Below are 15,589 nucleotides of genomic sequence, written 5' to 3'. Positions count from 1 at the left end.
TTGGCATCACAGGAAGATGGATCATGTTGGTATGCACAGATGACAGCTTGGTTCCAGTTGTATGGCTTTAGTATGGAAAGGCTACCTCCATTTCAGTACTCCCTGGATGCACCCTCCCTCTCTCTCACACGGGCAGAGATTACCAGACTTATCAGGCAGGACTTGATTCAACTGGACACTAGGAGGACATGGATACAGCCGACACAGGAGCTTGGTACGAAGATGGCTTTCTATAGAGATCATCTTCTCCAGCTCACGCACGATGGGTTTGTGATTAGACCCAGCTACATGGATACTCATCTTTCTCACGGGGTACGGTGTGCTATTGGTCAGATGCGCACATCCTCACACCAGCTAGAGATTGAGACTGACAGATTCAGAGGAGTACCAGTTGAGGCCAGGATTTGTCAGCTGTGCCAGATGGAGCCAGAGACAGAGTTACATTACATATGTCACTGTCCAGTATATTATGAGATACGAGGCCGTTTTCACTGCCTGTTTAGAGAGGGTTTCGGACCACTTTCTAGAGTCATGAGATACCAAGATCAGAGATGCCTCGGATTATACTTGCTGGAGCTTCGTAGACATAGAGAGGGTCTCTTGAGAGGGAGGGGACCAGAGAGGGAGAGACACTTACAGAGGCAGATTACAGACTTCTTTCGACCAGAGATTGAGCAGTCAGGCCAGCAGGCATTGCAGCTAGCCGCAGAGTATAGCCGCACTAGAGGTACACTGATTGATCGGGCTATAGAGCTGGGGCGGTCCAGGCGCCCCAAGATGAGAGGCCCATCTCGACACCGGCGGAGACTACAACAGAGGATCAGGACCATACTAGCACGGCATGGGAGACTTCCAGTGAGAGTACTCACCATGGAGAACATTGAGGATATCCGCCATCAACCGATGAGAGACACCTTTGGATAGTGATGTGTATGATGCTTACCTTTGTTGCTGAAGTTTTCCTCTCAGATGTTATCCATTAGGAGCCCCTAGTACCGTACTTTTCCTCATAGTTGTTTCAGTTTCAGTTAGTTGTTTAGTTGTTTTTAGCTTTCTTTACAAAGACATTGTATCAGATCCACCTATTGTTGTAACCTTTTTGGTCTCATAGGTCATTTTGGCCTTCTGAAGACGTTAATATATCATTTCATTTCATTTCTCTCTCTCTCTCTCTCTCTCTCTCTCTCTCTCTCTCTCTCTCTCTCTCTCTCTCTCTCTCTCTCTATATATATATATATATATATATATCATAGGCCAATTTTGGCCTTTTGCAGACGTTAATATATCTTTCTTTCTTTCTTTCTTTCTCTCTCTCTCTCTCTCTCTCTATCATATCCCCCATCAGCCACCCCTACCCCCACCACAAAACCCCTGCCCCACCACCTCCACCTTCTTCACAAAGGGCATGGTCCTCAAGGCCATTCGTAGACTACGCAATGGGCGGCCCAAGATCATGAGGGACTCGCTGCTGAGTACATCTCGCATGCCCATGATACCCTAGCGCCCCTACTAGCCTACATGTTCAATAGAGCCCTTTGTGAAGGATTTCCTGTTGGGGTAAAGGCATAATGCCCACCCTTATAGTGTGTACAAGCCCATAAGTTATAGTACATAGTACACTTAGTACTTTTAATGTACTAAGTGCACTATGTGTACTAGTGCAATATACATGTGTGATAGGGGAGTCACACACTCACTTGATGAGTTGACTTATCCCCACAACTCTCTCTCTCTCTCTCTCCCTTGCTTCTCTGTGTATGTCTCCCATGAATGAACTCTAACCTAACCCTAATTCTGTTTTTCTCCCCATCATTTCCACCCTCTTGGTCCACCAACACCATCATCCCCATCCTCAAAGCCGGAGATCCACTTGATCCTAATAACTACAGGACGATCATGATTGGCCACACATTGCCCAAGCTCTATGGATCAGTGCTAGAGGCGGGGCTCAGTTCATTTGTAGAGAGCCAGGGATGCAAAGCCTCAAGACAGGCTAGCTTTCGGAGGAGCAACTCTACCCTTGACCACATCTTCACCCTCCGTGCCATCATCGAGAAGGGTAGAGCACGACACCAGAGGATTTACTTCTGCTTTGTAGATTTCCGCAAAGCTTTTGATACTGTACCTCCGAGCCCCGCCTCTTACACCGTCTACAGGAGATCGGAGTCCCATCTAACATGGTTTGGAGCATCATAGCCCTCTATGAGTCCATCACCGAACAAGTGAGATCCCCAGGAGGTACATCACAGGAGATTTCCAGCACCATTGGGGTGAAACAGGGCTGCCCTCTATCACCCACTCTTTTCGGCCTCTACATTGATGAGATCTCGAGCTTCATTGATGGATTAGGCAAGGCTGGTCCTACACTGCTGGCAGGCATATTGATCCCCATACTACTTTATGCATATGACATCGTCCTCCTCTCAGACTCAGCCGAAGGGCTTCAGAGACAGTTGGATGCCTTACATGACTTTTGCACTCAGCGGGACCTCACTGGTAACCTTGGTAAAACCAAGGTAATGGTCTTCAATACCTCCCGCCTTGTCACATCCAGATTGAGCTTCACATATAGAGGGGATCCTGTGGAGATTGTCTCATCCTATGTCTACACCTTGGTGTCACTTTCAGTGGCCCACGCTTTACCATGCTTCCCGCTGCACATGCCAGAGTGACGCGAGGATATGCAGCCTTGAGCTTACTTGAGCGGCAGTGCTTCCAGGCACATTTCCAGGAGCCCAGGATGAAGGGCTGGCTTTTTGACACCCTCGTCACACCAGCCTTGATGTATGGAGCAGCTTTCTGGGGGCCAGATTTATCCGATGAGGATTGGCAGCGAGTTGAGAGGCCCCATGTCATGATGTTCTCCCGTATGATCCGCAGCAAACCATCAATCCCACACCAGATTATCCAGGCAGAGTTTGCTGCAACCCCGATGGTAGTGGAGGCACTCTTCCAGACAACCACGTACCTTCATCGCATCAGTCACATGGATCCCTACAGGTACCCGAGGCTTGCCCTGGAGTCCTCCAAACAGCTAGCACTTGAGGGGCAGTCTGGAGTATGGTGTGCACTGGTTTCCACTTGGTTCTCAGTATACGGGCTCTGCATGGACCGCCTACCCCCCCTTCAATACAGTTTCGACTCCCCGTTTTTCCGGCTGTCTCACGAGGATACCAACCGAGTTATCCGGTCAGATCTTCTTAGCCTCTACACACATTGCACATGGATCACACCCCCGGAGCTCCCCACAAAGATGCACTTTTACAGAGACCACTTCCTCACACTCACTGAGGATGGATTCATCGAGCATCCGGGCTACTTGAGTGTTCACATCTCCCATGCCATGTGGATTGCAATTGGCCAAATACGGGTTTCTTCCCACCGCCTCAAAGTGTAGACAGGTAGAGCTGAGCGCATCTTCAGAGCCGGGAAGCTCGTACGGACACCCAGAGAGGAGAGGATCTGCCGACTATGCCACACAGAGGTTGAGACGGAGGAGCATTACATATGCCGCTGCCCAGTATACTATGAGATCCACGGGAGGTTTCACTGTCTATTTCGTGAGGGATTCGGTCCACTCTCCAGGATCATTGACTTCCAGGACCAGCATTGCCTGGGCCTCTTCCTGCTTGAGCTCCGTAGACACAGGGACACCTTCTTGAGACACAGGCCCCATCCACCCCGCCCCCTCCCTCAGCAACCAACCATCACCAGTTTCTTCCAGACCCAGGAGGTGGAGGAAACCGACATAGTGGATCTTGTGGACCCTCCACGAGCTGCTCTCGACCTACCTCGCCTGAGAAGAGTTACCTCGAACCGAGCCTCTGCACTCCAGCGTGCCCGACGCCCTCGACCTCCCCGTCGGCCACGATCATCTCATCAACTCCAGATCCAGGACATGCTCCACTACCATCGAGCTACCTTTCCACGTGACATAGCTGAGGGAGACCTCTCGGCCATACTCGTCAACCCCATGCTTGACATTTTGGAGAGTGGTATACCATCTACTCGGAGCTGATGTTGCTCCCATGTTTTTATGTTCTTAGTTTTCCATGACGAGTTTCCATGGACAGTTTTGTATGACCCCACTGAGATAGCTATATTTATGTTTTCGTTTTGTTTTATTTTCCATTCCATGATGAGATATGCCATGGACATTATTGTACCACTTTGGTCTCATAGGCCCATTGGGTCTTTAGTAGACGCTTAATATATCTTTCTTTTCTCTCTCTCTCTCTCTCTCTCTCTCTCTCTCTCTCTCTCTCTCTCATAGTCACATGAAACAGGAAACGGAACAAGAACGACGAGGCTGTCGGAAATGGCAACGACTTAATCTTGGAAATGGAAGCACATAAGAAACCGCTTCTTGGAAACAACATAGTTATATTTTGTATGCAACCTTTAGAGTTTCAGCAAGAAACAGCACAAAGGAAACGAGAATTGGGTGACATTGGAAACAGATAGGCCCCGAAACGGAGTTTCCTTGTGACTATGCTCTCTCTCTCATGAAAAACAGTTGGAAGGCATCTGCAAGGAGATACAAATAAAAAACAACAAGATTGAAGAATTGGCAGCACAGGTGAAACACCAGGAGGAGGTAATTCAGATGTTGAAAGAGACTAGTTGCAACAAGAAGAAATGCAAAAGGCTGCCCAAGTGATAGGGGAACTCCGGGGGGAAATGGAAGCCCTAAAGGCCACCATCAAGGACCATACAGTGGACGAAGGGGAACTGAATATTCAGGAGGGTCTAAGGACTGACTTGGAGCAGTTGAAAGCTGCGAGTGATAAGCTGCGGAAAGAACTGCAGACCACTAAGAAAGATTGAGTGGAGGTGGTGAAGTAGCACAAACCCCCACAAAGCATCATACATGAGACTCTCGAGGAAGAGAAACGCTGGAAGGATAGGGCCCTCCATGTGCGAGTACGGGGGCTTCCCCTAAGGAGGATGCCATGACGCTTTGCCAGATGCTAGGAGTGGATGAGCTCCCCCCCCCCCCCCCCCCCTGCAGATACATGGAGGGCACGCAAGGATATGACGCTAAGAGTGGCCCCTCATCATTAGATTCCCTGATGCCACCAGCAAACAGGCCTTCTTAGACAGGCAGGCTGCCGTCGAGGGCAGACAGGTGTACATGGGAGATGATCTCACCCCAACACGCGTACCTCTCTTTCACTCTTACCTCCACAGCACCCGCCCCTCCGCCACCACCCCCCATCTCACATTACACTCAGGTCCTTTTCGATCACGAGCTTGACCTTGTTTACTCCAACCACATCTACCGCCAACTCCAGGATGTGGAACCTACTGTCCCCCTATCCACCCTCACATCACAACTCACCACCATACTCCACACATCCCCCGCCACTTCTTTCATCTGCACACGGTGGTCTACCACCAAGCCACCTTGTGGTTCCATGCCCCAGAATTGTTGCTATGATGACGAATGTCGGGCCACATGCTCCCGTCTTAAGCATGAGGTACGGATTGGGCAAATCACAAAGCACCAATCGCAATGGATTTCTCAACGGCTCACCCAACGTAAGAAACGGGAGTTCTACGCTCGGAAAGAGGCTGAGTTATACCGACTTTTCTTAGCGCCGAACTACAAGGAAACTTCGAGAACATCGCCCTCCCACACCACGCTCCCTCTATCATATCCCCCAACAGCCACCCCTACCCCCACCATCAGATCCCCATCCCACCACCTCCACCTTCTTCACATCGGGCATGGACCTCAAGGCCATTAGTACACTACGCAATGGGCGAGCTCACAAACGAAGATGCACTTCTACAAAGATCACTTCCTCACACTCATTGAGGATGGATTCATCCAGCAGCCGGGCTCCCTGAGTGTTCACATGTCCCATGATATGCGGATTGCAATTGGCCAGATACGGGTTTCATCCCACCGCCTCAGAGCGGAGACAGGTAGAGCTGAGCGCATCTTCAGAGCCGGGAAGCTCATACGGAGACCCAGAGAGGAGAGGATTTGCCAATTATGCCACGCAAAGGTTGAGACAAAAGAGCATTACATATGCCGCTGCCCAGTATACTATGAGATCCACAGGAGGTTTCACTGTCTATTTCATGAGGGATTGGGTCCACTCTCCACAATCGTTGACTTCTAGGACCAGTGTTGCCTAGTCCTCTTCCTGCTTGAGCTCCACAAACACAGGGAGACCTTCTTGAGAGAGCTTCGGCCCCATCCACCCCGCCCTCTCCCTCGCCCGTCAACCATAACCAGTTTCTTTCGAACCAAGGACATGGAGGACACCGATATAGTGGATCTTGCGGACCCTCCACGAGATGCTACGGACCTACCTCACCCAAGAGGAGCTACCTCGGGCCAAGCCTCCACACTCCAGCGTGCCTAAGGCTCCCACCCCCCCCCCCCCATCGGCCACGATCATCGCATCAGCTCCAAATCCAGGACATGCTCCACCACCATCGAGCTACCTTTTCACGTGACATAGTTGAGGGAGACCTCTCGGCCATACTCATTAGCCCCATGCTTGATATTTTGGAGAGTGGTATACCATCTACTCAGAGCTGATGCTACTCTCATGTCTCTATGTTCTTAGTATATATATATATATATATACCTAGATGAACCCAAGAGCATGCCCAAATTCACCTTTTAGAAACATGCATGTTATATACTCATGGTAGTCAACCCACAAGACTATATAACTATCAACTCCATTATGCATAGTATAGACTAGATACTACGACATCCCCACTAACGTCATCAGTGCCCAATAGTGGGTGTAGAACTCTGTATCAAGATATGCTCTCACACACGCACACCACACACACACGCACACACAAACACACACACACACACACATAAGAGCATATATTCACACAAAGCCCTTTGTACTGAGTTTCTGTCAAACCTCCAGAGATGCAAGGCAGACTCAGCCATAATGAAGCCTTGCACTAAGGGAACAGACTTAGTATTTCCATGATGAGTTTCCATGGGCAGTTTTGTATCACCCAAGTGAGATAGCTATGTTTATGTTTTCTATTTTATTTTCCATTCCATGATGAGATATGCCATGGCCATTATTGTATTACTTTGATCTCATAGGCCCATTGGGTCTTTAGTAGACGCTTAATATATATATATATATATATATATATATATATCAGACTGAGCCTCCACACTCCAGCGTGTCTGACGTCCCCGGCTACGATCACCTCATCAACTCCAGATCCAAGACATGCTCCACCGCCATCGAGCTACCTCTCCACGTGACATAGCTAAGGGAGACCTCTCGGCCATACTCATTAGCCCCATGCTTTATATTTTGGAGAGTGGTATACCATCTACTCAGAGCTGATGTTGCTCTCATGTTTCTACGTTCTTAGTATTCCATGATGAGTTTCCATGGGCAATTTTGTATCACCCTGGTGAAATAGCTAAGTTTATGTTTTATTTCTGTTCTATTTTCGATGCCATCATCAGATATGCCATGGACATTATTGTATCACTTTGGTCTCACAGGCCCATTGGGTCTTTAGTAGATGCTCTCTCTCTCTTCGCTGCCTGCTCCTCACTGTTCCGCCTCCCTGTTCACACCCACCCTTCCGCAGGCCCCCAAGGCAGCAACATAATTCTCTCCCCCCCCTCCCTGTTGCTGCTGTTTCGTGCTGCTGCCATGGATTAATTTTCAGTCCATTGGCTGTGGGAAGTTCTGCAAAAAGTCATGGCCAAGACCGGGTTTAAAGAGGAGCTCGTGAAGGTGGAGGACAAGCTCGGCACAATTATCAAAGAAAACAAGAAGATGGTCGACTCTTCTGTTACCGCAATCATAAACCGCCTCTCCAAACTCGAGAAGGGATTTGACAAAATCCAAGAGCTCGAAGAGAGATCTTCCAAGCAAGAGGCTGAGATTTCAGCCTTAAAGGAGGAACTAGTGGAGGCCAAACTGCATGCTAAAAGTCAAGCAGCTGAAATCTCAGCCCTCAAAAAGGAGTTGGAAGCCACTTCAAAAAGCAAGCTTGAGGATGGAGAATTTCAGCCCTCCTTGATTGAAGAGCTGAATACCATCAAGGAACAAATGAGGATCATTCGAGAGGAGGAGGAGCAACATAAAGAGAAGACATCTTCATGGGTGGAGGTGATCACAAAGACACAAAAGAAGATGGACGAGGCCGAGAAATGGATCGAGGTCGCCAAGAAAGGGAAAGGTAAAGAATCGCCACCCATCCCCACTCCCACCATCATCAACATGACCCTTGAAGAGGAGCAAAGGAGGAAGACCCGGGCCTTACATGTACGAGTGTCCGGTCTAAAAGACCGTGATGATGCGGAAGGGGAAACCAAGGAGCTCTTCTCTATGATGGGCATTGAAGCCACGCACACAAAGGCATGGAGAGTGGGAAAGAAGAGGGAAGGTAGTGGCGAATCTTCTTCTAAGGAGAGAGCACTTATCATTCGTTTCCCCTCCATGGAAGCGAAGAAGGACTTCTTGAAGAGACGTCCTACACTCAAGCAAACGGGAATATTTCTTGGAGATGACCTCACACTCTCGCAACTTGCCCACATGAAAGAAGTTATGCCCGAGATAAGGGCAGCCCGAGAGAAAGGGAAAGTGGCCTTCTATAGAGATGGTAGAGTGGTGATTATGGAGAGGCGCTCTTCATGACGGCACGAGACCTATGGGACTACACTCAAAGTTGCTACTTGGAATTGTAATGGATCTCTACGCCTTGATGTAGGGGCTTTTGAGGATAGTTTCACTGGGAGGGACATCATCTTCTACTGTGAGACGCATCAGGCTCCTGGACAGTCCATGCCACATGTTACTGGATACCGATGGGAGACAGCTTGTAGACAGGAGACTCGTTCAGAGCATAGAGGACGGGGCTCAGGAGGAGTGGCAGTATTGTTGAGAGAGGAGCTACAACCACTGATACATATAGTCCGCAGAGATGAGCAGGCTAGGTACATGTGGGTTAGAATGAGGGCAAAGACCGGCAGATATCTCTACATTGCTATATGCTATTTTGCTCCTAGTACATCAGTGTATGCATCACCTAGCGGGCAGTCTCCCTTTTCTATTTTGGGAGTTCTCCAGGGATGGTGACATCATTCTCCTGGGGGACTTCAATGCCAGGACCGCCCATAGCCAGACAGTATTTTATGATACCTCAGAGGAGATGTTGAGGGAGCTTGATGTTAGGGATATGGGCCTATCTAGACTCTCACAGGATGAGGAACATACAGTGTATGGGCGGTATTTGATAGACATGGGGACTGCACATGGATTGGCCATCCTGAATGGCCTACAGAGATTCCCGACATCGGGCGGTTTCACTAGCTTTCCACATCGGCATGGTGCTAGTACAGTGGACTATGTTATGGCTCAGCCCAGTCTCATTTCCTCTTTTCAGGATTTTATGGTAGGCACTAGGCCGGTTGGAATAGCAGTGGATCATGCTATCTTGTCCTTCACTCTCACATTTCAGTTCAGCACCGCTCCATTGGGACAGGTCTCCACACACACTCGTTATACCTTTACGAGAGAGACTGACACCGTATACACGGATGAGATATACAGACGCCTATGTGCCGAGGAGCCGGGACGGCCATTAGATGAGCTCACTCAGATATTGATAGAGACGCTTCATGCTGCAGCATCAGAGGCATATCCCCATAGTCAGCCTACACAGAGACGATCTGGGAACATGCCCCAGAACAGTTGGTATGATGAGGAGTGCAGAGAGATGAGGATCAGATTACAGAGAGAGGTGCTCATGGGTGTTACCACTCACAGACAGTCACGGATTACCTTCCGGCACCTAGTGCGACAGAAGAAGAGGGCTTATCTTGCTCAGTTAGAGAGGGATTTGTACCAGTTGTTTATGAGTCAGGACTCAGGCGAGGCATGGAGACTATTCCATGAGCATTCACCATCACCAGCCATTACCTCCACAGAGATTTGGGGCGAGTATGCAGCATCCCTGTACACAGCACCAGGACAGCCGCCCCTGCCAGACCCATCGGAGCCATGCCCAGAGACGTGTGCTTTCTTTACTGCTGAGATGGTAAGGAAAGCTATTGACAGGATGAGGACTGGGAGAGCATATGATCATGATGGTTTGGTAGCAGAGCACTTTATTCATGCCAGAGATATGCTTGCAGAGCTTATTGCTATGATGTTTAACCGAGCCATGTGTGAGGGTTTTCCTGAGACTTGGAATATGTCCACGATTGTGCCTATCTTCAAGTCAGGGGATCCTATGCTTCCTGGGAATTATCGTACCATCATGATTGGTCACACATTGGCTAGATTATATGCATCTATTCTTGAGCAGGAGTTGAGTAGATGGGCAGAGAGAGAGGGCATACGTGCATCAGGGCAGGCAGGGTTCAGGAGAGGTTTCTCCACTCTTGACCATATCTTGACACTCAGAGCTATTATTGAGGAGGGTAGATTATATGGCAGGAGGATTTACTGTTGCTTTGTGGATTTCCGCAAAGCTTTTGACACGGTACCGAGAGCCAGACTGATGCGCAGACTACAGGAGATGGGAGTGCCCACAGAGCTGATTTGGGGAATCATGGCTTTATACAGGACAGTTGTGGGGCAGGTACGTACTACCCAGGGTGTATCTGAGATGGTTCACTCCACTATTGGGGTGAAACAGGGCTGCCCCCTTTCCCCCACCTTATTTGGGATGTATGTGGATGAGGTTTCGGACTATGTAGAGCGGGCGGGTGACAGAGGAGCACAGCTAGCAGGGACATGGATTCCGCTGTTATTGTATGCTGATGATATTGTGCTGATCTCAGATTCTCCAGAGGGGATGCAGCGTCATTTGGATGCATTGCACATGTTTGCAGAGGACAGTGGATTGTCTGTTAACCTTGGTAAAACCAAGGTGATGGTGTTTAACACCACAGCACAGTGGGTTAGGAGGTCAATGCCCACCTTTACATATGGTCAGGAGATAGTGGAGTATACAGATGCATATACTTACCTTGGTGTGGTTTTTAGTGGCCCACTATTTTCCTTGAGGAGAGCAGCGGAGACCAGATTGACCAGAGCTTATGCAGCATCGGGGAGACTAGAGAGGATGTGTTCGCAGGTTCAGTTTCAGGAACCTCGAACAAAGCTCTGGCTCTTTGAGACTTTGGTCACTTCAGCCATGCTGTATGGAGTGGAGATATGGGGACCCTCGGTGGATCACCACAGCCGAGCTGGTAGCACTGATGGATGGAGACGTATGGAGAGGTCCTTGGTTTCTATGATTTCCCGGATGATTAGGGCCAAGGCCTCCGTACCACATGATATTATCCGTGCAGAGATGGCTGCCCCCCCATTGGTAGTAGAGGCACTCACTCGATCAGTCTCCTTTATACATAGCACTTGGGCTCTCCCTAGAGACAGATATGCTCGCTTAGCCCTGGAGTCTTCACGACAGTTGGCATCACAGGGAGATGGATCATGTTGGTATGCACAGATGACAGCTTGGTTCCAACTGCATGGCTTTAGTATGGACAGGCTACCTCCATTTCAGTACTCCCTGGATGCACCCTCCCTCTCTCTCACACGGGCAGAGATTACCAGACTTATCAGGCTAGACTTGACTCAGCTGGACACTAGGAGGACATGGATACAGCCGACACACGAGCTTGGTACGAAGATGGCTTTCTATAGAGATCATCTTCTCCAGCTCACGGAGGATGGGTTTGTGATTAGACCCAGCTACATGGATACTCATCTTTCTCATGGGGTACGGTGTGCTATTGGTCAGATGCGCACATCCTCACACCAGCTAGAGATTGATACTGGCAGATTCAGAGGAGTACCAGCTGAGGCCAGGATTTGTCAGCTGTGCCAGATGGAGCCAGAGACAGAGTTACATTACATATGTCACTGTCCGGTATATTATGAGATACGAGGCCGTTTTCACTGCCTGTTCAGAGAGGGCTTTGGACCACTTTCTAGAGTCATGAGATACCAGGATCAGAGATGCCTCGGATTGTACTTGCTAGAGCTGCGTAGACATAGAGAGGGTCTCCTGAGAGGGAGGGGATCAGAGAGGGAGAGACACTTACAGAGGCAGATTACAGACTTCTTTCGACCAGAGATTGAGCAGTCAGGTCAGCAGGCATTGCAGCTAGCCCCAGAGTACAGCCGCACCAGAGGTACACTGATTGATCGGGCTATAGAGCTGGGGCGGTCCAGGCGCCCCAAGATGAGAGGTCCATCTCAACACCGGTGGAGACTACAACAGAGGATCAGGACCATACTAGCACGGCATGGGAGACGTCCAGTCAGAGTACTCACCATGGAGGACATTGAGGATATCCGCCATCGACCGATGAGAGACATCTTTGGATAGTGATGTGTATGATGCTTACCTTTGTTGCTGGAGTTTTCCTCCCACATGTTATCCATTAGGAGCTCCTGGTACCGTACTTTTCCTCATAGTTGTTTCAGTTTCAGTTAGTTGTTTAATTGTTTTTAGCTTTCCTTACACAGACATTGTATCAGATCCACCAATTGTTGTAACCTTTTTGGTCTCATAGGTCATTTTGGCCTTTTGAAGACGTTAATATATCATTTCATTTCATTTCTCTCTCTCTCTCTCTCTCTCTCTCTCTCTCTCTCTCTCTCTCTCTCTCTCTCTCTCTCTCTCTCTCTCTCTCTCTCTCTCTCTCTCTCTTCGCTGCTTGCCCTTCGATCTTCGCTTCGCTGCTCCGCCTCACTCTTCGCTGCTCCGCTTCCCGCTTCTCTCTCTCTCTCCCGCTTCGCTGCCTGCTCTGCGCCCACCCATCCCGCTGCCTGCCTGCCCTTCGATCTTTCTCTCTCTTCGCTGCTCCGCCTCACTCTTCGCTGCTCCGCTTCCCGCTTCTCTCTCTCTCTCTCCCGCTTCGCTGCCTGCTCTGCGCCCACTCTTCGCTGCTCCAAGCAAGAGGCTGAGATTTCAGCCTTAAAGGAGGAACTAGTGGAGGAAAAATCTGCTCACCGTCTCAGCCATAAACGACCAAGGTTTAAAGGTTGAATTTGAAGATGGGAAGTGTTTGGTAAAAGACCCATCAAAGGGTTATGAAATAGTCACTTCTGGAACACGATACAAAGGCTTGTATAAGCTCGATAGCTATGACAAGCATACTTATGATGCAAATACAGTGGCTGCCCACACTCCTGCTATGCATGATGCAGAGCTATGGCATGCTCGTTTTGGGCATGTAAATTTTCGGAGTTTGATGCTTTTGCAGAAGCATCATATGGTTGATAATATGCCGCCTCTTGAGTCTCCACCAAGACATGTATGTGAGGGGTGTATTTTGGAAAAGATGCAACGAAAACCATGCTGTTAGAGCTGAAAGTAAATTACAGCTCATACATAGTGATGTATGTGGTCCAATGCGGACACCATCCATAGGGGGGCATCTTTACTTCGTCACATTCATTCATGACTACTCCAGGTTTGCTTGGGCTTACCCCTTGAAAGCGAAAGCAGATGTGTTTACATGCTTTCGACACTTTGTAGCAATGGCTGAAAATATGTGTGGATGTAAAGTCCAAACACTCCGCTCAGATAGAGGTGAAGAATACATGTCAAATGCATTCAAGGATTATATGCTTCAAAAGGGCATCAAACACCAATGTACTGTGCCTTCTACACCGCAGCAGAATGGTGTAGCTGAAAGGAAAAATAGATCTCTCATGGAGATGGCAAGATGCATGGTGAAAGCACAAAAGTTGACTCACAAATTTTGGATGGAAGCTATAATGTGTGCAACTCATGTGTTGAACAGGTGTCCAACAAAAGCTTTAAAAACCATAACACCATTTGAGGCTTGGTATAGCCGAAAGCCAATAGTGGATTATATGCGTACATTTGGGTGTCTGGCATATGCACATGTGCCAGAACAACTCCGAACAAAGCTAGATGACAAAGCAATAAAATGCATTTTTGTGGGCTACAGCAACGAGAGCAAAGGATACCGTCTTTATAATCCAACTACACGAAAGATTTTTGTCAGTAGAGATGTGGTATTTGCTGAAAATTCAGAACAGCCCATGTACACCTTGTATAAAAGCAATGATACAGACATACAGGACATGTTTGATGGACTTTTAACCATTGCAATTAGGGGGGATTCAGATCAGCCAGCCCCTACAAAAGAAAATCCTCATGTAGAACATGTGCAACAGCCAACCATTCAGTCCCCCTTCTATGGAAGAAGTGGAAGATCTTGTCAGGGAAGAGCAAACAGCCATAGACACAGCCAAGTCAGTGCCAAGATGGTTGCTGAAAACTTTGCAAGAAAGCAAACTTGCAGCTCCACTCATAGGTAGAACAAGGGCTAGTTCCAGCCATGCTTTGAATATACATCGTGGGGAGTCTGCATTAGCAATGGGTGGTCTCTTTGATTCAAAAGAGCCTTCTTCTTATGAAGAAGCACATGAGAATGAGCATTGGTTGCAAGCTATGCAAACTGAAATTTCTTCTATCATGAAGAACAATGAATGGAATCTTGTGGAATTGCCTAAAGGCAAGCATGTCATTGGAACAAAGTGGGTGTACAAAGTCAAAAGAAAGTCTGATGGTACTATTGACAGGTACAAAGCAAGACTTGTGCCTAAAGGCTACTCCCAGAAAAAGGGAATAGATTATGAAGAGACTTTTGCTCCTACTTCGAGAATGACCACAATAAGATCAGTGATTGCATTGGCTACACATAAAGGATGGATAGTGCATCAATTGGACATCAAAACTGCATTCTTAAATGGGGATTTACAAGAGGAAGTATATGTAAATCAGCCCATTGGTTTTGTAGTTCCTGGTGAGGAACATAAAGTATGCAGCTTACACAAAGCATTGTATGGGTTAAAGCAAGCTCCAAGAGCTTGGTATGGTAAGATACATGCTCATCTAACCAGCCAAGGTTATGTGAATAGTCCAGCTGAAAGCACATTGTATGTGAAGAAAACCGATGCCGATATTCTCATAGTCATCTTGTATGTAGATGACATGCTCATTATAGGTACTAGCAAAGCACACATTTCAGATTTCAAAGCTGATTTGAAAGCTGAATTTGATGTCAGATTTGGGGCCTTTACACTACTATCTCGGCATACAGTTTATGCATACAGATGATGGCATTGTTATGCAGCAAACTAAGTACATAAAAAGTTTACTGAAAAGGTTTCACATGGATGAATGTAAGCCCATTTCTACTCCAGTAGAACCAGGTGTACGGCTTACTATGCATGATATTGGAAAGCCTTTTGAGGCCGGCTTTTTTAGCCAGACAGTGGGATGTCTCATTTACTTGTGTAACACGAGGCCAGACATATCTTTTGGGGTGTCTTTGTTGAGCAAATTCATGCACAGCCCCGGCACAAAGCAATGGTAAGCAGTCAAACGCATTTTTCGTTATCTTAAGGAAACCTGGATCTTGGTTTGTTCTATCCCAAAGGGGGCAGCTTGCAGCTTTATCCATACAGTGATTCAGATTGGACTGGTGATTATGATACCAGGCAATCCACCAGTGGGAATTGTTTTTTTCTTGACAGTTCATGCATATCTTGGTTGAGTAAAAAGCAACCCATTGTTG

At 48.0% G+C, this 15,589-nt stretch overlaps 2 protein-coding genes and 1 pseudogene across 3 annotated transcripts in view; 2 read left to right on the top strand and 1 right to left on the bottom strand.

The window, feature by feature from the left end:
- The window catches only part of SCD1 (stomatal cytokinesis defective / SCD1 protein (SCD1)), a 194,191-nt gene that overhangs the window by 147,643 nt on the left and 30,959 nt on the right, over positions 1 to 15,589 (bottom strand). The gene's annotated exons all lie outside the window — the stretch shown is intronic.
- LOC147637707 (uncharacterized) lies at positions 2,178 to 8,655 on the top strand. The gene is made up of 2 exons (XM_086798833.1): positions 2,178 to 2,238; positions 7,906 to 8,655. Exons 1-2 carry the CDS (start codon positions 2,178 to 2,180, stop codon positions 8,652 to 8,654), a joined length of 810 nt encoding a protein of 269 aa, XP_086654959.1. The 3' UTR covers position 8,655.
- Positions 8,655 to 12,642, top strand: LOC147637706 (uncharacterized; annotated as a pseudogene).

Source organism: Cibotium barometz, chromosome 6 (genome assembly GCF_041138505.1).
Source record: "Cibotium barometz isolate CiBa-2024 chromosome 6, ASM4113850v1, whole genome shotgun sequence".
In the NCBI taxonomy this organism is placed as follows: Eukaryota; Viridiplantae; Streptophyta; class Polypodiopsida; order Cyatheales; family Cibotiaceae; genus Cibotium; species Cibotium barometz.
The sequence above is the reverse complement of the archived record's forward strand: the minus strand, read 5'-3'. Positions and strand labels throughout refer to the sequence as shown.